The sequence below is a fragment of the Molothrus ater genome, chromosome 2 (assembly GCF_012460135.2).
Source record: "Molothrus ater isolate BHLD 08-10-18 breed brown headed cowbird chromosome 2, BPBGC_Mater_1.1, whole genome shotgun sequence".
In the NCBI taxonomy this organism is placed as follows: Eukaryota; Metazoa; Chordata; class Aves; order Passeriformes; family Icteridae; genus Molothrus; species Molothrus ater.
This window is the reverse complement of record NC_050479.2, coordinates 5,131,977-5,158,869: the sequence shown is the minus strand read 5'-3', so window position 1 is coordinate 5,158,869 and position 26,893 is coordinate 5,131,977. Positions and strand designations below refer to the sequence as shown.

At 43.3% G+C, this 26,893-nt stretch overlaps 2 protein-coding genes across 4 annotated transcripts in view; one reads left to right on the top strand and one right to left on the bottom strand.

Annotated features, from left to right (window-relative positions):
- Positions 1-6,438: 6,438 nt before the first annotated feature.
- LOC118684966 (trefoil factor 1-like) lies at positions 6,439-9,866 on the top strand. The gene is made up of 4 exons (XM_036380274.1): positions 6,439-6,520; positions 7,436-7,582; positions 8,980-9,129; positions 9,859-9,866. The coding sequence occupies exons 1-4, from the start codon at positions 6,439-6,441 to the stop codon at positions 9,864-9,866; spliced, it is 387 nt and encodes a 128-aa protein (XP_036236167.1).
- A 9,078-nt stretch (positions 9,867-18,944) lies between these two features.
- ABCG1 (ATP binding cassette subfamily G member 1) overlaps positions 18,945-26,893 on the bottom strand; it is a 59,670-nt gene continuing 51,721 nt past the window's right edge. For all 3 annotated transcript variants that reach the window (XM_036381817.2, XM_036381788.2, XM_036381806.2), the window contains exon 15: positions 18,945-26,001. In XM_036381817.2, the coding sequence (XP_036237710.1) occupies positions 25,773-26,001 (229 nt within the window). In that variant the 3' untranslated portion in view covers positions 18,945-25,772. The remainder of the gene's footprint in view (positions 26,002-26,893) is intronic.

The following is a 26,893-nucleotide window of genomic DNA, read 5'->3' as shown; positions in this document are numbered from 1 at the left end:
ATAAATCAGCCTTCTGAAACATGGAGTCAGATCCTCATCTCTTCCCTCATCCTGAGACCCCTGTGGACACCGTCACACTCAGTGATCACAGCCAGCTCAGGGTCCTTTGCTGGAGCTGAAAAGGTGGGATTGTCCCTTTCCCAGGTGTGCATCACTCCACATTTCCAGATGTGATGCCTCACATGCCACCTGTTAGAGATGGATAATGAGATGATTGGCTCTGGCAATTAAGGGATAACTATCGTGTGAATGTCAATAAAAGCTTTAGTGATGTATGGTTATGTTATTGTGGTTTAGATGTCCTCTGTTCTCCCCACGGTTCCCTTTCCCCCCTGTATTGTTGCCATCAGACAGCCTGGGCTGTCCAGGACAGGTACAAAGAAGCTGCACAGGTGTCCCTTGCATGGGGCAGCTGGGAATGGAAAAGCTTGGGGGTGCTCAGGGGGTGGGCATGGCAACACCTGAGCTCCAATCCAGTGACAAGAAAGCAGTTTGCACTGATAAATGGCACAGAAGAGCTGAGTGACAGACTCTGGGAGGGCCAGGGCTGGCTGATGCAACCCCCAGGGGTATAAAAGACTGAGCATCCATCCTGAAGATGAACTGGCCATGTGGTGTGCATGAGGGGCAGTTCCCAGCACTGCAGCTTTTTCCTTATGTAGTCCTTTGCTGTATTTCTGTCAAGGTTTAATAAACCTCTTTAACTTTTCAAAGTGAGCTGTTGTTTCACACACATCCAACCCTGCAGTCATTCCATTTTGCACAATCCATCAGAGCAGCTGCCCCATATTTTCACTGCCACTGAAATCCTGTGTCACCAACAGATTTTACTCTCTCACCTCCTCTTTCAGAGGTTTTTGAGCCCGTTAGGCTGCAAAGGTCCCAGCATAACTCCCTGCAGGAGCCCTCTCATGACCTCTCCCTGCAGTGAAAACCATCCTGCTCTCTGCTTGTTTTAATCCAGGAGAAAATTTCCCCATCTGGCCTGGGATGATTTAGTTTCTAAGATCCCAACTCTCTTCAAAACATTTTTCCATAGCTCACTGCTCTCATGAGCCAGAGGGCTTTTCTCAGCATCTCTTCTAATTGCACTGTCTCCTTTTTAACCCAGGGCAGCCAGAACGTCACAAAGGGACTGGGACAGAACCAGAACTGTGTTTTCTCCTTTGTGCTCCTTTCCTAATAACCGCTGAAAGCAATTTGCCTTTTTTTCACTTTGAATATTCAGCTGGCACATGCACAGTGATGGGAAGCCCTGTGAGTGACAGCAGCTAATTTGCAGCCCATCTTGGTGATTATATCTTAGGTTACTCTTCCTCTCTGCACTTTACTTTTTATTTCATTTACCGTTTATCACCCAGTCAATCTTGTAAAATATTTTCACCCCTGTTCAGCTAGCTGCACTTAAAAAAAAATATGAAAAATAATTCTGAATCATCAGCATATTCATTGCTTCATTATTCACCAAGCTTTCCTGATCATTTATGAGTATGCTGAGCAAAAATCCTCTCCTCTCCCCTGTGATTGCTGGCCTTTGTCTCCTCTCTGAAGTTATTTGTTTACCTCTTTCTGAATTTACTTCTCTGCAGTATTTTTTTCTATTTTCTTTATTTTACTTTAAAAAAAAATCTTTTTTCTTCTAGTATCTTCCTTTACTCTCTCATTTAATTATTCTGGGTCTATATGTGTGCCTGAGGACATCCTTCTCATATTTTTTGTTTGATGGTAAATATTTACTGAGTTTTTCAGATTGTGTCTTTCAATAGCACCCTGCTGTTTACCAACACCTCACACATTTCACTCTTCCTTTAAGCCCAATTTAATAAGTCTTCTTGATTTATTTTTCCCTTTTTAGATGGTAGCAGGTCAGGATTTGGGTTCCCTCATTGCCTGTGGCATGGTAAACTGGAATGCATCATAACCATTATCATAACAAGACCTTTCAGAGGCCAGACCTTTTGAACGAGATCTGCATTTTTTAGGAGTTTCTTTCCTTCTCTGGGTCACTACATATCTGATGGGGTCTAGAAAATAAACAAAATACATATTTCCCTGCTTTGCTGGCTCCAGCCAGTGTGTCCTCTTCTCCACAGGCTGGTCCCCACCTCATTTCAGGAAGGATAAGGATTTTCTGGGGTTATTTTGGTGCTCACAGAAAATGATGGCAATGCTGAGATCATGGACTGCTTGGAGATCCCAGAAGCATTAGGGAAAATTACTGGCTCAGATCAGTATTTCTGAGCTGGCACTGGGCTTTGCAGTCACAATCAGACCTTTTTGTAGTGTATTGGATGCTGAAATTCAGGCTTTTAGATCTGACTCAGCTCTGAGTTACACATTTGATTCACTTCAGTAATTAAATCTTTCTTTTCACCTTGGGCAAGGATGTTTGCCACAGAAATGTGACAAAAGTCCTCTTCCAGCACTGTCTGTGGTTTACAGGAATGACATATTCTTTGAAAAAAACTCCCCTGAAGGAGTTTGAACTCACAAAGTTCAAGTTGATTTCGACAACTGCATGAACACATCTGTGGCAGGGATCTTTATCAAAGCCAGGGATCTCAGGGGTCATTTTGAACTGTCCATTTTCAAAATGAAGATGTAGGGTTTTCTCTGTTTGTTTTTGACCCCTCAGTGTTATCTGATATAGATATTGTCCTGGTTTGAGGAACTCCATGTGCCAACTTAATATTTTCTGTGCCTCACACAGCTGGAAGGAGCAAATTGCAGACACCCCTTTCCTTTGCCGCTGATTTTTTTTCTCTGTTATGATGATTTATTTTAGAGAGCACTAAAAACTTGGGATTTACTTTGTGGGCTGATCAGCAGTGATGTTGGCCCAGTGACAGATTTCTTCATGTCAGCATCCAAACGAAGAGTTACCACAAAAAGAAATTCCCTTCAGGGAAAAACAGTCCCTTCAGGATGAAAATCAAAGTTGTACTGTTTGCTTGTTATTTTAAGTGAAAAGAGGTAGAAAAAAAAACACCCTTATCCTTCAAAAATTCTGGATTAGGAGAATAAAGAGTTTTAGGCTGCCACCATTCCACAGCAAGATCCAGCTGTGGTTTCTCCTTGCTGGGGAGGAAATGAGAGCACCCCAGTGCAGCTGAAAGGGACCAGGGGAGGATGATGAGGGAGGATCTCGGGTTTGGTGTTGCTGGAATGGCTTTCAAGGTATTAAAGAGTCTTTTTTCTCAGCTCTGCCACTGAAGAAGTCAAGATTCTTCAGCTTTGGTTTTTGAGGTTGTTTATTTTTTATCTAATTTTTTTTTTTTTGACTTGCTGAGGTCTGTCCAGCAGGTTGGGTTGAGGCACACTGACCGCCCTTGGGGTGGTGTTAACTTTTTATACTAGAAACGACATGTATTTTATTTACAATATTTTTTTACTTATTATTGATTTTTATTTTATTCTAAATATTTTTTATTATTAAATTGTTTTATTTATTGTTATTATTATTATTATTACTACTTATAAGTAATACTTATTACTTATGTTAGGCAGTTTCTCTCTACTTTAAACTAATCTAAAATTGTCACTGTCGCAGCAGGTGATGGAGGAAAAGAAGAAGAAGAAATACAGAACACATAGATTCAACACACTTAGATTCTTTTATTTTGCTTCTTGAACCTCCATTCAAAAACTCCAAAATTCCACATTTTTACTTTGTGATAAATTCACTAACATTCTGTTCAAACTTTTGTGGTTTGTAACTCTTCACACAAAGCTGGTGATTGTTTCTGTGGGTTAAAATCAAAGGCACAGCTGTCTTTGACTTTGAGCTTCCTGCCAGGGTCTTGAGTCTTCTAGGGCAGCCAGAGGAATGGTTTGGGTTTTGACAGGAGGACACAGAGCCTGGAGAGGAGGAAGGAGCCTGGAGAGGAGGAAGGAGCCCTCCAGGCCCCTCCTGGGCACCTGCAGAGCCTGAGCTCCATCACAGAGTTACCGAAAGCTTTAGGCAGGTGCCGGCCTCTCAGAAGGAAACACATTTACAGGGAAACCCCAGATAATTTTCAAGGCTTTGCTATATAAACATATTAAAGATCTTTAAGTAATCCCCTGGCAGAAAGCAGGCAGCCCATTCCCTGTGCTGTGTTTGCTCTGAGATGCCAATCAAACGCTCTTTCCGCAGCGAGAGCTCGGGGCCAGATTTGCCTTTGTGCCCGCAGCTGGGATCGGGCCCAAGGGGTGACAGCCAGCAGATAAGGGCTTGATTAATGTCCAGAAAGGAGCAGGACCAACAAACTTATCTGCAGTTTCAGCTGACTCACACGATGGGCTGATAATCTGCTGAGAATTCCATGGTCCTCCTCAGGATCGGGATCGCTGCTTTCCTCCTGCAGCCACCCTCACTGCCCATCTCCCAGGCTCTGGAAAAGCTCCCCATGATTTCTCTGCACAAAGCATCATGGTGGACCTCTGCACATCAGGGGAAAACTGGATTTTAAAGTTTTCAGTCCATTTTCTCTAAGTGATGGAGGTGAAAATGTGATCCGTGCTGCTGAGTGATGGAGCTGCTGCAGCTCCAGCTGCCTCTTCTGCCCCTTCTCCTCCATGTCCCTCTTCTCCTCCATGTCCCTCTCTCTCATGTCCCTCTTCTGCTCCATCTCCCTCTTCCACCCCTTCTGCTCCATCTGCCCCTTCTGCTCCATCTCCCTCTTCCACCCCTTCTGCTCCATCTCCTTCTTCTGCCCCATGTCCCTCTTCTGCCCCTTCTGCTCCATCTCCCTCTTCTGCCTGCAGCCTGGGCTCTTGTGACATGGAGGATACTAAAATATCTAATTTACATTACTACAAATATCTAATTTATCAGTTGTGGCTGTCAATGAGAAATGCCTCCCATGTCTGAAATAGGGATGGATATAAATAGAGTTCATACAGTATTGAATAAGTTCACCTTTAGGAAAAAGAACCCTATTATTTTTTTCCCTTGTAGGACAAAATCCCTCCCACTTTGTTGGAAATACTTTTCAACAAATAAAATTCCTCCAAAACACAAGCATAAGAAGCTGAAAGTTCTCACTTTGAGCTTTGTAATGGAAAGATGCACAAAACTAATTCATATGTAATATTCAAAAGCAAAAAGACACAATTCTGTCAAAGATGCAAAAAGTGCATTGAATCTCTTTATTTTGGTGATGACCAGGAAGGGTCACCTGGTGGTTTTCCCATAGGAAAAGTGATGCTGCAGAGCACCCAAGGGGCTGCAGCCTGCCCTGCCTGCTCTGCAGGTGCCTCCTGTGGGGAGATGGTTCCACCATCCCACTGCTTCTCCCCCCTCCCTGGCCCTGCTCTGATTGTTTTTAAGAGCTGACAAGTAGCTAGAAGTTAAGAAATGTTACACTAAATGGTAGGAAATTGCCCTACCATAAGGAAGATAAAAGCCTTCAGCAGTCCAAGTCCTAAGGCCTGTTGTGCCAAAACAACCCAAAGGCTGCCTGGGAGGCCACCTTTGAAACCAGGAGAAAAGCAATCAGGAAATTATTAGGTCAAACACGGTGCTTCAGAAGTTTGGTTTTGTCAAAACCAATGCAGGTGGTGTTGGATGGGTTGGGAAGTGCTGCTCCTCTCTGGGGATCAGGCAGAGGGGATGGGGACAGCCCCTGAGGTGGCACGTCTGGAACAGGGCCTTGCACAGGGCAGCAACTCCAGAATGAAGCTGGGGCTCTCAGGACTGATGCCTGGGTGGGCACAGCACCTGTGGGATAGGCTGAGATCACACAGAAACTCTCATTTCTTCTCTGGTGTCTCTATGGTGTTGGACCTCTGGGGCTTTTGGGGTTTGGTTTTTTCCCTGCTCTTACCTTCTTTTCCTAAATCCCCTTGTGTGGAAACCAACAGTGGCCTTATGTGCTCAGTATTTCTCAGCCACACCTTCCATTTTCTGTGTTTATGTATTTTTTCAGGTGCACAGTGCTCTCCTGAAGCTTGGAGGTATCACAGCTCCAGCCCTCCTCCCTCACCTGATTCAGAGTAAGCATAAAGCCAGGGAAAATCGAGGCAGAAAAAGATACACTGAGTAGAAAATACATGTACATGTTTTTTAGTAATGACTGGAAAATAAAACTGCCTAGAGGCTTAAAATGCTCTAAAGGCAATGAAATAAGAGCACAATGAAGGTTGGCACTCAGAGAATCTGGCAGCCAGAGGCACCCAGCAGCATCCATTTGATTGTGGGATCACGTAATAGACATGGATCTATAGGTACGTAACAGGTATGTGATCAACAGCTCATGGGAGCCCAGAAATTTATCTCTGGGATATCACAATATGCATGGCAACACTTCCTAAGCAAACAAAAGAAAACCCAACCTTCTGGGTGAAGCTTCAGAGGGAACAATGTTATCAGAGCCCGCTGGGCAAACACGGGGAGCGCATAAAACCCGCGGCTTCCAGGGAAGGCAGCACCTCTCCTCCTCTCCTCCTGCCAGAGCCATGGATCTCAAGGTGGTCTGTGCACTCTCCATCACCCTCATCATAGCCCTCAGCACCCTGGCAGAGGGAAGTGCACCTCCAAGTAAGTACCCCCATGTGCTGCTGCCCTCCAGGTACGTGTGGGACCCTCATCCCACCGAGGGCAGCCAGAGCCTGTCAGCTTTGGCAGGCCAGACAGAAAATGGCTTTCTGTGCTGCTGCTCATCCCCAAAGTGGAGCCTGCTTTTTAGTTTTTATCAGAGAGATCAATAGCAAAGAAAGATTGCAGCTGGACTCGTGTGTTGTTGGAATAACCAGGAGCCCGCTGCAAAGGCAGAGGTGGTCACTAGAGCAGGACCGGGGCTGGAACAGGAGCCAGCTTTGCCTAAATTTTCTTCTGATATTTGGTTTATGCTGCTTTGCCACGTGAATACAGTTTTAAAGAGTCTATCTGCCTCCTCATTAAAGGCAAGTCATGTAGGCATCTCCAGAAGTGGAAAGCAAGTCACTCAATGGCAGCTGGAGGACAGCTCCAGAATTTCTTGGTCGTGGCTGACTGTGCAAATGACTTAAAAGCATTGTTGCAGCTACTTGCACACCGTCCTATATTTTATAATATTGCAAAGATTTGGTATCTTTACACCTATTTGAATATCCACTGGACCCTTAAGTCTTTTCGTCTTCACATGAGATGGGCAAAGCAGCAAAGATTTAATAGCCTAATATTTGAAGTTTTTGGGATTTCCCATTTGGTATGGTCAAATTGAAGTCCACAAACCCCACTTGCTTGGCTGAAAGTGAGACCACAGATTCTCAAAATGTGATGTACAGCCCTGACCAAAGTTGGTAGTGGTGTAAAAGCAACTTTTAAACCATTCAGTTGTGGTCTTAGCAGGGGACAGAAAAGATGGAAAGCATCTAGGGAAAGAGCATTGCTCCCAGTGAGCATTTGATAAACACCCCTCCATGACAGCAGTGAAAACTGACACCTGTAACTTTCTCCTTCTGTCCTGAACAGCAAAATGCCAGTGTAAAGTGGTTCCCAGGGAGAGGACAAACTGTGGCTACCCAGGGATCTCAGCAGCAGAGTGCAAGAAAATTGGCTGCTGCTTCAACGCCTCAGTCCCCAGCGTGCCCTGGTGCTACAACCCCAAACCAAAGAAAGGTAATATCTCTGCCAGAAACACTGATTTACCTCGTGTTTGATAATCCAGAAATGTGTACAACCAGGGAGCAGTTCTGCTTTTCTCCTTAGGCAAGAAAAGTGGGCACAAACCTCTGTTAGGGGACCAGTGGCAGTAAAATGCAAAATTGAGCCTTACTTAGCTGTCAGACGCCTGCCTCATCCTCTTCACACAATATATTTGCTCTTCCTTCAGGTTTCCAGTTATCAAACAACCTGTGCTGGTTACTCAGACACATTTCAGTGTCATTTGTGGTCTTGTCCATGGGTAGAGCAAGGGATACTCAGCACTTATTTAAGTGGGTTTGCTGTGTGGTTACACCTCTCAGCACCATGCTTCTATTTTTTACCATTATTTTCTCAGAGGGGATAACAGGTGCTCTCCTAGTCTTTCTAGGCTTAGCTGGATATTTTACATAACTGTGTTAAGTAATGGAGTGTAATTAGCTGTGTTAATTAACTCAGTGTAAGCTACATTTGCTGGGCTGACAGCACAACTCCTTCTTAGGAGAGCTTCAGAGCAGTCTCAGCAGCTGCACAGGTGGCATGAAAGGAAATGAGGGTGCAAAGGCAATGTTACCCTACAGAAGAGCCTGATATAAAGTGGAATTAGTCAACAGGGATCAGAATTACAGTAGGAAAACAGTTTGGCTTTTGAGCACTGCCTGCAACTCTTGTAAACCTTGAAAAATGAGCAGCAGCAACTTAGGGTGGTATTCTCATAGAATTGCTTTTCTGAGCAGAACTGCTCCATGAGAGGAAAACTGAAGTATTCAAGCTGGGTGGTATAATCTCTTTACTTTGGATTTTAGTTTTAAGTGCCTGGAAGAGCTGTGATTTCCTCCGAAAACACTTATTTCCTTTCTGTAGCTGAAGCTGGCATGCAGAGAAGGGTGGGTGGTCCTTTCCCTGTGTTAGCCAGGCTGCTCTGGGGTTACCATGGGCTCAGGTCATGGGCACACCTGCTCTGAGGCCAGTGTGTGTGTTACCCCAGCAGGACACACAGGACTTTTCACCCCAGTGCTGCATTTAGGATGGGCTGCTGCCAGACACTTCCAGGGGTGAATTTTGCCTCCTCTTATCCCTGGGGCACAGCAGCAATTCATCACCCTTTGAAATTTATTTTGCCTAGGAGGCTGGGTGAGGATTTGAGTGAATCTGGTGGTTGAAATTGTTTCAGAGAAGGTCATCATGGCCATCCCATCTGCCCAGTGCCCTCACCTTTGTGTCCTGCCTTTTATTCTGAATTATGGCGCTGGGCAGACAGAGCACGAAGTGACACAATCTCCTTCCTCCCTTTGTTTTTTTTTGGTTTTTCTTTTTGTTTTGTTTTGGTTTTATTTTGTTTTTTGTTGTTTTTTTTTTTTTTTGCTTTACAGTGAAGAAAGTGTGTCCCAATGATCCCTACACCAGGATAAACTGTGGCTACCCTGGCATCAAGCCCAGGGAGTGCACAAGGAAGGGCTGCTGCTTCAGGGCACACCCCGCCGGTGTCCCCTGGTGCTTCTACCACCGCGTTGTGGAGGAAGGTAATGTCCCACTGGAGATGTCCCCTGTGTCCCTCTGGGTGCTGCTAGCAGTGTCCCTGCCCTGCCCAGGCCTGCTGTGCTGTGCCAGCCAGAGAATCCTAAAGATGTGAGAAGAAAAAGGTGGCTAAACCCTAAAAAAGCAGCTTCTTGCACAGAGTGGCAGTGTCCCTGCCCTACCCAGGCCTGCTGTGCTGTGCCAGCCAGAGAATCCTAAAGGTGTGAGCACAAAAAGATGGCTAAACCCAAAAAAAACCATCTTCTTGTACAGAGCACTCTCTGTACAAGGGTGCTGCTGATGCATCTGAGCCAGGGGTTTGTGGGCAATGTGAGCTTAAGACCCCAGCTGATCCCAGAACAGAGGTGCAGCCACCCAGCTCACATCTGCCTTATCACGAGAGATAAAAGGCTTTGCCTTGGAAATGTGGAGTGAAACTTACAGAAATTTCTGATCCCCAGCTAACTTTGTTTTAGTTAGCATTGACCTTTCAGCATCTTTAATAACCAATATTCTCAGCCACACTGTGTTCTGTAATACATGCAACTCACCATAATTTGGTTTTACTGCTCTGGATCATAATTGGCAAACACGTCTACATAGGAGGGTTGGTTGAGATGGCTAAAAAATTCCCTTTTGGGTGTCCTACATTGAGGCAAAACTCTTCCTAGCATCTTGTGTGATTTATGGAGAAAACATGCCCCTTAATCTGCTTCTCCTCTTTACCTCCCCAGCTTGTTAAAGGAGAAACTTCCATGGAGAACTTTGCGACTTTGGATCTACTCCAGCGGAACGACAGACGGAGGTCCCAACTCAGACTTTGTATTTTGCAACAGCCATGATTTCTAGGCTGGTTTTTTGTCTGGGATTGACTCCTTTCTGATGAAAAGTTACTGGTAGCTTTTATTCTCTCTGTAGGCTAGCACTGCACAGGATTTCACTGTAATAAAACAAGTACAACACAACTTGTGAGGGCTTTTTTTTTGTTTTGTTTTTTGCTGTCTCTATTTTAAAGCTGAGTATTTCTCCGTTTCCCAGGAAATTTGGCATGTCAGCAACCTGCTGATGAGGGAGCAGGCACCAGTGCTTCCAAAAGGAACACAGCACTCAGCTTTTTGTGTTAGTTGCTCTTCACACTTGCAAGTGACTGCTTGAATTTGTCAGCTGGCATCACACGGCCGCCCATCCTTCTGAATGCTGGAAATATTCAGAGTTTGCCTTTATATAGATTTAGCTGTGGGCTTGGGGCTTTTATTTCCCCTTGGGACATAGGGAAGGTGCCTTTGATAGCTGGTCTGACTCAAACACCTCCTGCTCTCTCATCTCCTTGTCCCTGGTGCTCACCACGAGCAGGTGACACAGGTCACACTCAGGAAATGTCTCTGCAGCACTAAAAGCAGCACAAAGGATGCATTAAAAAAAAAAAAAATTAAAAAGTAAAATAAAATAAAATAATTTAAAAATAAAAAATAAAAATTAAAAATAAATTAAAAATAAAAATTAAAATAAAATAAAATAAAATGAAAAAATAAATAAAATTTAAAAAATAAAATAAAATAAAAATAACATAAATAAAATAAAGTAAAAAATAAAATAAATAAAATTTTAAAAAATTAAAAAATAAAAAATAAAAAAATTTAAAAATTAAAAATAAAAATAAAAATAAAATAAAATAAAATGAAAAATAAATAAAATAAAATAAAATAAAATAAAATAAAATAAAAATAACATAAATAAAATAAAGTAAAAAATAAAATAAATAAAATTTTAAAAAATTAAAAAATAAAAAAAATTAAAATTAAAACAAATTTTAAAAATAATAAATAAAATAAAGTAAATAAAAATATTAAATAAAATAAAAAATAAAAAATGAAATAAAAAATAAAATAAAAATAAAATAAAGAAAAATAAAATAAAATAAAATAAAATAAAATAAAATAAAATAAAATAAAATAAAATAAAATAAAATAAAATAATAGAATAAAAACTAAAAGAACCCAGCCCTGGCCTAAACCTGAAGTGCAGCTGCTGTGTCTCACCAGACACAGGAGAAGCTCCTGGTGCTGAGTGTGGCTGCTTTCTCCTGGGCGTGTTTAATGCTCAGCACAGCAGCTCAAGTGCTTACCTGCTTCAGCTGAGTGAGAGCTCCATAAAGAGCCTCTGGGGAGCTGAGAGCAAAGTGGGGACCCTGAGAGTGCTGCAGCAGCAAACTGTGCTCAGGGCTCAGCAGGGGAGAGCACCTGTACAGGGCTGTGCTGCAAGGAGGGAGAAAATGATGGAGACACTGAATCACAGAGCCATAGAATGGTTTATTTGGAGGGACCTTAAAAGGTCCTCTAATCCAACCCCCCTGCAGTGAGCAAGGACATCTTCAATTGGATCACATTGCTCCTAGCCCCATCCAATCTGTCCTCGAATTTTTCCAGGGATTTTTCACTTTTCTGAGCAACCTGTTGCAGCCTTTCACCACCCTCACTGTACAAATCTTCCTCTTTTCCCTGCCTCCTTGGAGGTTTGATTCACCCCTGCACACTTTAGTGGTGAGTTTATCCAGGCAGGTAAAAAATTCATCAACCACTTCCAACAGACTCAAAAATATGATTTGAATATGGTCCATGTTTATGCTGCCCATATTACCCAGTATTACCTGTTGTAATATGAGCAGTGTGCTGAAGGTCTTTGGGAGTGTTTCAAAGAATCACAGAAAATGCTGAGCTGGGAGGGACCCACAGAAATCAATTCCAGCTCCTGGCCCTGCACAGCCCCAAGAATCCCTGTGCCTGAGAGTGTTCAAACACTCCCTGAGCTCTGCCAGGCTGCTGCAGTGACCAGAACCTGGGGAGCCTGCTCAGTGCCCAGCCATCCTCTAGGGGAAGAACCTTTTCCTAATACCCAACCTAAACCTGCCCTGACACAACTTCAGGCCATTTCCCCAAGTCCTGCCAGTGTCAGCACAGAGCAGAGATCAGTGCCTGCCCCTCACAAGGAGCTGTGACTGCAGTGAGGTCTCCCCTCAGCCTCCCCTTCTCCAGGCTGAACAGACCAAGTGCCCCCAGCATCATCCCTGGGCATGATGTCACCTGCAAGAACCATGAACCATGCTCAGGAACCATGAACCAGAATTCCCAAGAGCTGAGCCAGCACTGGGGTGGGGATTATAAATCAGAGTTAGCTGCTCACAGCACCAATATTCATTACCTAAGGGTATGGCATCATCACTGAGTCCAAGGGGATGATGTCAGTTCTGGGAATTTACGTTCAGGAATGTGATAGATGAGTAATGCCATGATTGACTCTCACAATTAATGGGTAAATATCATGTATATAGGTCAAGAAAAATTTTATAGGTTTATAGTTATGTTTTACTCCCTCACATGGGTATCTGGGTTGGGACATCTGGGAGGGCTGGCTTGTCACTATGGAACACCTGACCTCCAGTCAGGATTTGAGGAGATCTCCACCACTGGACAGTGAAGAAGGGGTTGATGGACAGAACTTTGGGAGGGGTTAAAGGGTTAAAAAAAAAAAAACCTCCATTGTGAGGGGGCTGAGCACATGGCAGGGAAAATCTTTGCTCCCAGTGCTGTAATCTTTTTTCTTTATTCAGTCTTCTGTTGTGTTTTTGATAAGGTCTAATAAACCTTCCTCAACTATGAAAAGTGAGTAACTATTTCTCACAGGAAGAGCTCGAGGTCTCTCTAGGTAGACTGTTATCAACACCCACACAAATGAACCTGAAAAAAAACTGCCTAGAGTTCTAAAAAGAAATATTTTTGGTGAGAAAATAAAGCTGGCAGGATCAGAGTGGAAGCTGCAGCCACTGAGGGTTCGAAGATGACAGGCAGAGCCAAGGCAGAGCGAGGTGAGATCCCAAAGCAGGAGTGCACACCAAAGGGAGGTGTGCAGGACCTGCAGAGATGTAGGTCCTACAAAAGGAGGGATCTTCCTCTCCTGAGGGCTCCCCTCACCTGGATCAGTGTCCATGGGCCTCATTCACAGCCTTAGGGAGAAAAAGCCTTGAATGGAGACTCACCCTTTGTACCTGCTGCTGTGCACAGCCACATTGCCATGCGGGGACTGCTGAATAAGTGTGAAAAATGCGTATTTTATGATTGGCTTTTCACAAATATTAAAATTAATATTATGTGTTATGTTAGAAAGTAATGCTGTATTTATTTTCTTAAGTAGTATGTTAAATGTGGTTTTAGGTTATAACATAATGTCAAAATAGAAACTATGCTGTGTAGGATACTTTTTTTAAAGAAAGGACTCACACCAAGATAGCAGCCACAGGACACCCCAATCTTTCAGAGAAAGAGAATTTATTGCTCCATTATCAGAAGAAATGAACTTCTTCCTGCCTTGTTCAGCCATGAAGATACAGTCAGGATAAAGAGGAAGAAGCTGACACTGCCCAGACAGAATCCTGTATTTGAATGGAATTTATGCATCATGTATGAGGTGTATGAATGTGCAACAGGCCATTGCTTTTAAGGGTTAATCCTCTGTTAATGTGGGTCCTTTTTTGGGCTTATTTGCCCAGAAAGGGGTACCCAGACTGTCTGTAACTCTTTGTTTCTATTGTCTCATATTGTCCTAATCCAAGTTGTCCAAATTATTATGACTCTAATTATATTGCTATTTTTAGAACCATTTTATTACTATTAAACTTTTAAAATTTTAAAAAACAAAGTGATTGGCGTTTTTGACAATAAGTAAACAAAATACAGAATATTTTTCTGAAGGGGCAAAAAGCAGGTCAGCGTTGTGATTTTCGTTGTGATTTTCGTCAGCAAAGGTGCTGCAGGAACCCATTTGTGTCAATTTGTGGCACAAAGGCTCTGTGCTGATGGGGCCATTACGCAGTGAATGACGTTGGAAATCCCAAATACCCAATAGTCCCAAACTGCAGCCATGGGAGCTGAGAGCCACCACAGCTCCAGCTTCCAATAAAGGCTGAACATAGCTTTGTTTACTCATTGTGAAAAACGCCAATCACTTGTTTTTAACATTTTTAAAGTGTAATAGTAATAAAATGGTTATAAAAAAATAGTAATACAATTAGAGTAATAATAATTTGGACAAATTGAATTAGGACAATATGAGACAATAATACAAAGAGTTACAGACGTCCAGGTACCTTTTTCTGGGCAAAATAAGCCCAGACAAATGTTAACAGAGGATTAACCCTTAAAAGCAACAGCCTGTTGCATATTCATACACCTCATACATGATGCATAAATTCCATTCAAATACAGGATTCTGTCTGGATTCTTCCTCTGAATCCTAACAGCGCCTTCGAGGCAGGAAGAAGGTCATTTCTTCTGATAATGGGGCAATAAATTCTTTTTCTCTGAAAGATTTAGGTGTCCTGTGGCTGCTATCTCGCTGCGAGTCCTTTCTTTAAAAAAAGGATCCTACATAGCATAGTTTCTATTTTAACATTTTTTATAACCTAAAACTATATTTACCACACTACTTAAGAGAATTAATACAGCATTACTTTCTAACACAACACATATCATATTCATTTTAATATTTGCAAAAGCCAATCACAAAATACATGCATCTTTCACATCTGACATTGCAGATTGATTGCAATGGTGCTTCAGTGAGTGAAGGTGTTCTGCTGGCTTTTAAAGCAATTGTCACCGAGGGAAAGGTCTGGGAAATCGTTCATGTTGAAGTAATCAGGAAAGCTGTGCTTGGCTGTCAGGGAGAGCTAACAGGGGAGAAAAATGGGACAGACAAGGAGCTCAGAGCAGGTGGGTGCCAGCAACAAAGAACAAACCTGTAGCCATGTGAACACGGGATTTAACTGCTAACACCTCCAAAAAAAAGGTGTTTTTTTAATGTACCACTTCCTTCAGATGCCATTCCCAAATGAATGGATCCCATCCAGGGCATGGATCCTGCTACTGTGTCACACAACTCCTCTGGCAAAAATGAAAGATTTCAGACAAGGTGCTAAACTGACGTGAAAAAGAATGTGGGAACTGAAATCTTCCTCTGTTGAGAGCAGCTAAGTCACACACAGTGCTGCCTCAGGTCTCTGTGTGAGTTACTGGCTTTGTTAAAGAGTGAAAACTCAACCACGATCACATTTAACAGCTTGGAGAACAGAAAATAAAACACGAGAACCAGGCCTGGCTCCCTGTGTTACAATCAGGCAGAATGATGATCTCCAGATCCAGATTCAGTTTCCAAGAGGTTGCCCTCACTGCCAGACTGAGCCGAAAAATGAAAATTCACTACTCTGGGCTGATGGGTGCTAAACCTTCCTTAGGAAATATGTTCAGGTGAGAGTTTCAGAAGCTCTCAGGTGATTTTTCCAAGCAGCTCTATGCCAGAAACAGCAGTCCATTATTCCATTATTACTCTGCAGGCTTTTTCCCCTCATCTGAGCCTTCTTCTGAAGCATTTCAGAGCTGCCAGTGCTGGTATATGAACATGAGCTGCCCAACTCCCATGCACGGATGATCCCTGTCCCAGCACATTCACCTGGTACACAATGGGACTAAAGTAAGTGTGTCCTCAGTACTAGAAAAAACAGCCAGACAAACAGACTTTGCTGCAAAATATTCGTGCTGCAGCACAGAATGCATTCAGGCTCCAGAAGCAGCTGGGCTGTGGAAGAGGATGCTCCTTTTTTCCAGTGTTTGCCATCCTTGGGTGCTCCTTCCCCTGCTTGTGAATGGTAAATTTTCCCATTTTTCACTTCATAAAACTTCATTTCATGAAATTTCCCTGTACCAGAGGCTGGCAGGGTAAGAAAACAAAGTGCTTTTCTGCTGGAGAGCAGAGTTTCTGTTCACCTAGCTGGGATAACTCCTTGTGCTTTGTGATCTCCCTTTGCACACCCAGAAATCCCCCTTGGAGAAGCCACCAGACAAAGAGAGGCCCTTGTAGGGTCCTTGTGGGGTCCTCAGGCTTCCCCCAACATGAGCTTTGTCTCAGAGAATAACAGAAGGTTGTTTTGGTAAACAGCAGTTTTGGGGGATTCAACACTAGAACACCACAATTGAAATGAGAATCTGAAAGTCTTGAGTTTAAATATTTCACTGCAGCTGAGCCAAATGTCTGAACTGCAGAAAGATGTTCCTGCAGTAGCTGTTGCAGAAATTCTAGGGAATTCCCAGGGTCTGACTTGCCACCAGTGTGGACTGACACTCCAGTCTGGGGTGTTTTCAGGAAGCTACATGAGAAGAACTTTTGGTAAGTAAAATCCAGCTCCTCCCTGCTACAAAATGAGGTTTTCCCTGCTTCTTACCCTTTTTGAGACTTGGCATCATGCTCCATCCAAGGAATGCTGCACCAAGACACAGAACATGAGTTTCAATGAGCAGAAGGAGCAAAATCAAAATATTTACTTTCACTTTTGTTTCTTCTTTAAGTACTTTGGGGTTACTGTCTGATTCTTTCACAGGAGAAGGACAAAAAGCACCTGCAAGACTCTTGATGAAGCCACAAAATCTGCTTCAATATTTGACTCTACAGATGCTATGGGGAGAAGAAAACAGGTCCTAGGAACAGGTGGAGCTTTATTCTGTCTGTCCAGCAGAGCAAAACAGTCAGTGGGACAAGAGAATGACTCTGCTAGAAAGATTTGGGGGAAACAGTGCAAACTCTGAGTGGTGTTTGAGCTGTCAGAAGCTGACAATGGATTGGCTTCATGTCTTGATAATGTTTTCTGTCTGTGGAAGAGAGAGAATTTGACTTTTTTCTCAGCCTTCCCATGTGTGTTCGGGCACAGCTTGGACAGGAATGTCAGGAATCCAGAAAAGCCATCACACAGAGTTAACAGTGCATAATGAAACTCACAGATCTTGAAAAAATCTACAGCGCACAGAAAGGAAAAAAAAAAAAAGGCACAGAACCAAATGAAGCCATGAAATTTAAAATGCACTAAACAACAGAAATGGATGCAATTAGTGTCAGTTTGACTAATCCAGCCCTTGACAGCTTTCCTGCCCCTAAATGAAACTGGCAAGCCCTTCCTGAAGGTGAACCACGGGCAGATGTCAGTGCTGGTGGCTGGCAGCACCTGCTCCCTGCTCACCTGGGCAGGTCCCTGCACCCTGCCCTGCTCCATCTCTCACTCCACCCACCCCCTTGGCTTCCCATCCCTTCCAGCCTGCATCCCAAAGCAGGATTTCGATGGGTAGCTGTTAGAAAATGAAGTTTCCTTTGGTTTCAAACACTCTTTATTTTATGCATCCATTTGGAGAGCACGGTGGATGGGAACTGCATGTGAGGTATATTAATTTTTGCAGTGCTGCTAATGAGAAGTTTATGGTTGGGTTGTTTAATAGCATTAACTGCCACATAGAATGCTTAAAGTAATTTATGTTGCCACTCAGGCTATGAAGGACTCCTGTTCCTCCTCTTCCCTTCCTGATATGTGGACAAAAATTGGCACTGGGAAGCATCAAATTTTTGGGAACATAATTCTTTCAATTTAGTATTAATCCCAGGGCTGTAAAACATAACATAAAGTATGATCTCTGTCATCATGAGAAAACTGTCTTGAAAATGTAATCCTACTGCATCCTTAGGGCAATCCATGCTTTAAGCATCACTGCTCATGTTATTTTTGAGTTGGTACTTGTAAAAGTTAGGGCAGTTTCATTTGAGCTGTGGTGAGCAAGGCAGGGAATTTGGTTGCTGGGGTGGTCTGGATGGGTGGCACAAAGACAGTGATGTTGTCTAGGCTTGGCCTCAAATCCAACACACAAACATCAAGAAACAGCCTTAAAAATGCCTGGAAAACCAGCCAGGCAAAGTGAGTGTTTGCCAAAGCACAGGACACCAACCCTGAACCCTCCTCCTGGCACTGGCATTGCCCTACAGGGTCAGGATTTCTGCCCAAGGGTTTCCTGCCAGTGCAGGAGGCAGCAGCAGAAACAGTAATGTCACTTCATGGCCAATGTCACTTCATGGCCAGTGTCACTTCTTCTTCAATGTCACTTCTTGGCCAGTGTCACTTCTTGGCCAATGTCACTTCATGGCCAGTGTCACTTCTTCATGTCACTTCTTGGCCAGTGTCACTTCTTGGCCAATGTCACTTCTTCTTCAATGTCACTTCTTGGCCAGTGTCACTTCTTGGCCAATGTGGATCATCAGGAGAAACACAAGAAATGGAAATACTGACTTTCTAAACCTGCTGAAGAATTTCCTGGTGCCAGAAATGCCCTGAGGGCTGCAGAACATCCCACAGGTGCTGTGGCAGAATGAGGGAGAGCAGTGTTTGCTAAAATGGGAAATGGACAGGTGGGACTGGAAGGATGAAACAGAGCTTTTGCTCATCTGGGAAGAAAGGAGGAAGAAATCCAGCCATTCCAGAGTGCCAAGCAGAAGGCAAACAGGGAATGATCCTTTCCTGCTTCTTGTAATGAAGCAGCACAGGGAACATCTTCCTCTTGCAGGTAGCAAGGACAAGATGAACAGATAAGTCTGTGGAAGAAAAATTCATCAAAATTGGATGAAAGTACTAAGGTAATTCATTCCACTGGTTCAGGAAGTCCTTCAGTTGTGTAGGGTTTCTCAGAGAAGCACCCCCTGATTTGGGGGTGTCAAAAGCCTTGTTTGGGTTGGAAGGGACCTTAAATATGATCTAATTCCAACCCCCAGTGTGACAGCAATTCATGGATGAGTACTGGATATTTCTGTAACCCACTTGTATTGGGGGTTACCTGAAAGCACCACAATTGGAAACAGGAATCCCATGTCCTTGCTGGCTGCCAGGATCAAGGAGCAGGCAGTGAAAATGTACCACTACCAACACATCTTCCCTCAGAGTGAGAACAGGAACAAAGGCATCTGTCTGAAAATAATAACACTTTATTTGATTTTTTTTCTCTGTGTGTGTGTGTGTGTTACATTATCATAAATGTCCTCTAGTCTCAGAAAACAAAGCCCTAAGTCTGGAAAATAATGCACATACAAATCTCTTCTTACAGGTATTAAGTATACAGAAATATACAAAGATTTCTCTATTACTGTAATATATCATCAGAATGCCCCACATCCCACATTTTTACTCAGGTCCACTGTACCAGGAAGCATAAACTACAAAGGTAACAAGCAACCTGGAAAAGACATGGTTTGTATAATATAATTACAATATATGTATATATATATCTACAACAGTGCAAATATATCACAGCGTGCAGGCAGCAATAGTCTCTAGAGAAGCAGAATAAAATTGATTCATAGTAATGCAAATGCATTACAGAAACAAGAGACAACAATGACATATTAGATATTCAGAATATGCACACTTTAGCACGCTGATTTAAAATCATACCTTGCATTGACTCTTGCTTTGAAAAACAAAAGAACCAAATGTTAAATAATTCAGTAACAGGTTCAAGGGCAGAATCTCACAATAAGGTCAACTGACTCAGAAAAGGTATTTGATAAATCTTTACTGACACAGGTGAAGGCTTGGCCCCACTGCAGGACTTGTATCTCCTTCTTTTAAGGTACATCATCAGTGTAATTGTCTCAAATTTAATTTTCTTTTGCCATAATTTAAGAGAATTTTTTCCATATTTTTTTAAAATATTATTCAACAACTAATTCACATTTGGAAAGGTTAGTATAATTATCACTGAGGCCAGGAAAGATTGTTTCTGGAAGTAACAGAAAGGAGTTTGTATAACGATTACCCCAAAATAAGCTACAACAGGGTCAGAAAATGAGACATCACAGATGCCACTGAAGTAGAAAACCCCGTCAACCTTTAAAAGTAGAAGCTTCCATGTTGCCTTGCAATCTGCTGAAAAAGACATTTTTGAATTTTTTTTTGAGTAAAGCACACCCAGAGATCCAGCACATTGGGGTTTTGGTAGCTGAAAGAAGCCCCAAAGTCATCCCTCCACCTCTGCCCTATCCTGCACTCTCCCCATGAGAAAGCAGCTCATTCTCACACCCAACCTGGACAGCAGCCATGAACAGCCAGAAAAAAGGGACACAAGCCATTGATAGGCATGGGCTGAGCTGCATGGGAGCCCCCAAGGGGAAAAAAAAAAAAGAACCAGCAAAATCTGGATGTGTCCTGAAGGCACAACCAGTGCAGAGAATGCAGGCTGAGCCACGGCCACGTTTTGTGCCATAGGAGACACATCCTGGATGGTCTAAATCTCTTAAAGAAAGGTTCTACAGCTGACAACTGCATAAAATGATCCTTCTTCATAAGATTTCAAAACAACAAAAAGACTGCAGCTAAATTTTGTGCTCTACAGTACAATTACTCCTTCAGAAACTCCACGTGAAGTATGTACAGAAACAGAAATAAAGCATTAAACAGAATTAAAATGAAACTTGCCATGTTTGCAGGCTCAAACCTGAAACTTTTAGACATGTAATGTGAGAGTGCTATGTGGGCTGACAGAAATCACTCAGTGGGACACCCCACACCAACCCCTCCGTGCATTAAGGGAGCAGGAATTTGAGAGGAGGGCAGCAGGAGTCGGTCCCTGAAAACGCCACTGCCCCTGCTGACAAATGGCAGAGCTCCTGATTAACTCCAGTGGCACTCAGCACTTAATGCATGCACTCCCCAGTGCTGTGTGGCACTGCAGTGATCAGCCTGTCACAGGCTGTCACAGAGAACATGACACGGTGTCATTTTCTGCCTGCTTCAAGTTCCCAACAGCTTTTCACATGATCATACATTATAAATGGATGTGCACACAGAAACTCCTGAGCAGTTGCACCCTATGGGGCTGTTCTGGTAGGAAATAAAGAAAATCCAAGGAAGGATGGAGATTCTCCTTAGTGCTGTATTCACAGAAATATTTTTTATTGTCTTTTGCACAGCAGTAACCAGATTAAGATCTAGTTGGGCTTTGGCCCTTCTAATTTCTCCTTGAATAACCTCACAGTATCCCTGTAGTCCTGCTGGGCTGCCTGCCCTTTCTTCCAAAGGTCAAACACCCTGTTTTGTTCCCTGAGTTCCAGCCAAAGCTCTCTGCTTGGCCAGGCCAGTCCTTCTGCCCCTCTGGCTCATCCTTTGGCCCATGGGCATGGATGTCCTGCTCCTGCTGTGCCTTTAGGATTCCTTCTTAAGAATCTCTGTGTCTCCCTGGACCTCTTTGACCTTCAGGGCTGCCTCCCAAGGGGCTCTGCCAGCCCAGCTCTCAAGCACAGTCTGCCCTGCAGAAGTTCTGCTGCCACCCCTCCATCTCCCCAAGAACCAAAACCTCTCACTTCAAAACCTCTCCCCAAGGACCAAAACCTCTCACTTCAAAACCTCTCCCCAAGAACCAAAACCTCTCACTTCAAAACCTCTCCCCAAGAACCAAAACCTCTCACTTTGTGTTCCCTGTGCCCAAGAGCATCTCCAGCTACCCCATCTCCCACCAGCCCTTCTCTGCTCACACACAGGGCCAGTGGGGCATCACCAGGGCCTGGCTCCCTCACCAGCTGGGTCAGGAATTACCTCCCACAGGCAGGAACCTCCTGGGCTGTTTCCTCTCTGCTGTGCTGTATTTCCAGCAGACATTTGGCAAGTCAAAGTCTCCCACAGGAAAAGGGGCATTGGTCTCAAGACTTCCCATGGAACATTTCACCTGCCTCTCCATCCTGGCTGGGTGGTCTGGAAGAGATTCCCACCAGGATATCTGCTGTGCTGGCCTTCCCCAATGCTTAGAACCCCAAAATCCACCCAGCACTGTGTAAATAGGTCACCTCTATGAGGAGCACTGGGGTGGCACAGGTCAGGATGTTCCACACTTCCTCACAGGAACAAGTGTTTAATAAAACATTCCTTTCTGCTGAGAACACTGAGTTTGACACAGAAGTGTGGACAGAACTGTCAATCACCTGAGACATCCAGTTCTTGGACTCAAGCTCATTATCTCCCACTTACATAACCAGCTCTCCCTGCTACATGTGCACATATTCCTCTCTTTTAATTAAAATAGGTGCTTTGTGCTCCAAATTCTGAGAGCTGAAGAGGATTTCAGCACCAGTGCCCTTCCACTCCCTTTGACCAGATAAAGTTTGGCATTTTCTACATCCAGTTCTTTCAGGATGGCCTCTGATTCTGACCTGTAACAATGGAACCTTCTCAATTTCTTAAGAGTAGAATCTGCTTTTCAAATCTTTTATTTAATTGTAAATAATAATGCTCCAAGTTATTCTTAAAAACCTTCAGGGTTTTTCACATTATATGCAAGTTTCCATGAAGAAAAACAACAGAAGAATTGTGAAGGAGCTAAAGCCTTAATTAATGCACACAGTAACCAAAGCAACATCTCAAAACAAGTCAAAGTAGAACAAGGAGGCCAACAGGGCATTAAAGTCTTCCTGCAGTCCCAACAAAAATCATACATTCAGTTTTCAAGTGAAACCTTCAGCCTCTTACACAGCTTTTAGCCAGGCTGTGACAACTTTTAGTGGCTGTGCCACTGGTAAAAGTGGCATTGATTTCAGAGAGTTTATGGCTCTTTATATATGGCTATAAAACTGAGGACTTGAAAATCAAACATTTGAAGCCTTCAGAATCTTGCTGGCCTTGTTATTCTTCCAAGTGAAGCCTCCAGAGCTTCACAAAGTGCTGCTCAACACAACAGCACCTGCTCAGCCCATTAACCTGGGGATGTGTTTCTTACCAGCCCCTTAGAATTTATCTCCGCATAAAGAGAAAAAAAGCCAACCTGAGACTACATTAAAAATCTCTGCAGTAGATGAAGATATAATTGGGATGGATTTTAAATGCTTCTGTCCCAAAGCAGTGACAAAAGAGAGATCATCAGTTAATTTGTGAGCTAGGGAGAGAAAAAATTATTATCTCATCTATGTGTATCACTGAGTCTCCAGAGAATTACTTCTTTACTGGGATACTACAGCCTGAAAGCATTCCTAAGAATAGTAACTTCCGTCTAAATGCTGCCAGCAGAAGGCTGGAAAAAGCATATCTAACCAAAAAAAGAGTGACAAAAATATTCCCAGAGCAGGAATTTTCTCAGGAACACCCGTGGAGGACCAGATTTTTGGCTGCCATAACACAACACACAAAGTTACAGTAAAGGAGCACATGCTGGAGGCTAAAGAACATAAAATGAGACAGCCTAAAACCAGAGGAACAGGCACAGATAACAAGACAGCATCCAAGGAATTCATACAGCTAAAGTGGTCTAGATGGGAGAGAAAAGCATCCTGCAAGATGCCAGTGTGGGAATGGAGCAAAGTCACCTCAGCTGAAGCACTGCAGGGATTGCCAGGGTGTATTTGGTAAATGGAGCTGGTAAACACAAAAAACATCAACCCTGAAAGTACTCAGTGCCAGGGATGTCACACTCTTTGAGCTCAGCCTGGACCAGAAGTCTGCAACCCAAGAGGAATTTGGCAAATGTCTTTGTCTGCTTGCACAAAGTGTTTGAACTGCCTGTTATAGTCTCAAATATGTTGTGAGTCTTGAAATAACCAAGGCACGTTGTGCTAAAGGGATTGCAGCCTGTGCCTTGTTTAAAAACTGCTCACAGCTATGAGTATTGTTTGGAATAGCTCAAATTCTTTATTTCTCAAATCTGACAGCCACATAGGTTTGTACCTGCTCGTGATTATGCCTGGAAAAGCTGCAGAGCTGTACAAAACCTTTTTGAGAAAGAACAGCAACAAAAATTATGTAAAGAGGCCATGCAAGGAATTTGGGTTTTTCTTCTACAGTAAAGATTGGTTTTGCTTTCACAGGTAAACCTTATTTTCAGGGAAAGTTCAGCTAGCCTTCCTAAAACATGTGACTTGATTTAAAGCCTTCCAGACCCCAGGCTTAGTTCAGATGTCCTGAGTTTAACAGATACATGCAGTCTGTGTCTGTATTGGTAAATCAAACAGAGCCTGGGCATGGGCCAGGAAAACTGGGAAACAATTTTCTTCCCTGCTAGATGGGAAAGCTGCAGCCCAGCAGAGCCAGAGCTTTTGCAGACAGTGTTTGGGCTGTGTAAAAGTCAATGCAGGGGCCATTCCTGTTAACCCCAGCTGTTTGAGGGCTAATAGAGCTGGGCCTGGCACTATTTATTCCACTAGGATAGACACAGCCACGGAGTCTTGGAAAAGTTTGTGAATTTTTGACTGCTGGGAGCCAGAAGATGCACCAGGTCCCTCTTATCTACCCTGCTGCCATGAGCTGCGGGGCTCCTCAAGGGTTTGCTGACATTGAGCTGCCTCCAACCTGCAAAAGTTCAGCATCCTGATGGGAATAATGCATTTACAGAACATTCAGGCCTCACTCAGGGGTCTGGGACACCCGGATAAATTCACAGTCATGGCAGAAAGCCCTGCAATTTGCACCAAAGCTCACCAAGGTGTCCAACATGAGGATGGTGGGTTCATTTTGGGTGGAAAATCCAAAAACCCATGAAAATCAGTGAGAAAATTCACATCAGCTTGGAACCAGAATCCCCCTGCCAAATTTACAGAGGTGAGATACCCAAAATAACAGTTTCATTGGTGTTCAGATCAATTGAGTCTCATGTTGTGCAGGTAGACTTAGGGATGAGAACAAAACTGCCTGGCACAATGAGAGCTGCAGCATTTCAAGGTGATTTGTGTGGTTTTGGGAGGGTCCCACACAGAGGGTGTTGCAGATACAATGAACACCTCTGGATGAGGCAGTCACAGGTGTTTTAACACAGCAGCCCAAGCTTTAATCTGTGGACAGCTCTTGCACTCCTTTAACAATCACTTTAGGGACAGATCCTGCTTGCACAATTTAAATTAAAAATAAGCCTTGGAGTGCTTTGATTTTTTTCAGTGGCAGGAGGTAGATCAAACAGATAATGAACAGAGCTAGTATCCCAAAATATCACAAATACTAAGGATTTAAAGACACTGCAAAAGAATATTTTTTTCAACCATTCAGTGACAGCTTGACCATGTCTAACTGCATGTGCTATCCAGTGCTGCTTCCAAATGGGACCACAGGTTTAGTGCAGATTCAGAATCTGCCTTTTCCTCCTATCATTACAGTTTTCAGATATGAGACCAGCTCGACAAGTAAAGCACCAGAATTCTAAATTCAGACAGAAACAAAAATAATTACTTGAATCACTTTAGGTTTCTTTTAAAAAAGTATCCATATTAAAAAGTTATCTTTACCTTATTAATACATTTACAGACTTTTAGCCAGAAGGGGGTAATTCTGTGGAAAAGAATTGCAAAATAATACATAGAAAACTGCAAAGATGAAATTTAAAAAGATGAGATAATCCTATTTTCTTTGCATTCCTCATTTTGCATCGCACTACCTTGTCAACTAGAGATGACATTACACTATTCTGGCCACCAGGATCCTGGTGACCTTATCCCAAAATTGGTTTTCATAAGGAAAGCTCCTGCAGCCAGGTTTCTTGTGACAGTTACATTGCCTCTGTATTGATATCCTGTGGTGTAAAATTCCCTTCTAGTTCTTCTTCCTAGTTAAAGCTAGAAAGTGTAATGAGAACATGACCCAACCCAACTGGACTGATTGGCTTAACACTGGATGTCCACTATCCCATTGTGGCTCTCCATGGGCTCGGTCAGGACAGCATCTGGCTGTCCCCAGCCTGGGGACCAGCCTGCCACAGTGAGACAATGTCAAGTGCCCTCTATTTGATGTCTAAAGTTCTCCTACTGCCTCGGTTCAGCTGCTTCTCCTTTACCTCTCCGCTCGGATTTTGTATCTGAGGACAAAATAGGCAATCAGGCGCAGAGAGAAGAAGAAAATCCCAAGAACGATGAAGTCCAGGTAAAGTTTGGCATTTTCTACATCCAGTTCTTTCAGGATGGCCTCTGATTTTTGGAAGTGGCAGGTGTCATCTTTGTCACAGTGCAGATCTTCTCGATCCAGTCCGTAGATGGAGAGGATGACGCCTTCGAAGCCGTACCTGGAGAGAGGAAGGAGGGATTACAAGGAAAATCCTGGTGATCTGGTTAGAAGTGCAACACAATCCCTGTGAGAGCTCAGCTGAAACGCTGAGGGGTTCAATATTGCCCTGACACATCTGTCTTGGGGCAAGTTCTATCCCTGCTGCAATCAGGCACATCGCGTGCCACAGGCATTTTATGTAAGAGGGAACAAGGGCAGGAGTTTTGCCTTTGATGCTTCCAGTTGGTGCACAGAGCAATTTCTCCAAAAGAAAAATGTTAATTCAGAAAGCAGCATGATTTCAGCTCATATCCAGAAATTCCCCATTTAAAAGAGACATCATTATTTTGCCTTTTTAAATCTTTTAACAAGCAACAGGGATACAATTATAGCTTGGAGTCAGAAAAATGTTAAAACCAGCATCAATCTAGAATGTCTCTTCTCCTTCCCTCTGTACATTTACAGTTTCACTGATAATGTTCCCAGCATTTGCTTTTGCAAGGAGATAAATCATCATGGATCTCATGCCTATGAAAGCTCCCTCTGGCTTCAGGAGAGCCCACATGAGCCAGGCAATGATTTAAGGCCTTACCTTGAATTCTAAGTGGTAATTCAGGGGGCGCAGTCTCATTATCTTTGATAGGAATCTGTGTAGGACCTCACTTGGCAACAAAGAGGATTTTTTTTTGCCTGGGATTTCTCAGTAACAGTGCAGCTTGGGCAGAGTGGGGGAATGGGGAGTGGGAAAATTCCCTCTCCTAATTGCAAATAAAAACCTTTCAGTCTCTAGTCTAAACTATCCCTCCAGAGGTTTCCTGGTGGGAATTGCCCCATCCTAAGACAGCTGAGTCAGACACAGGCACAGGCACTATAAGGTGCCTATGGATCTTAAAGCAGCAGTTTAAATTAGA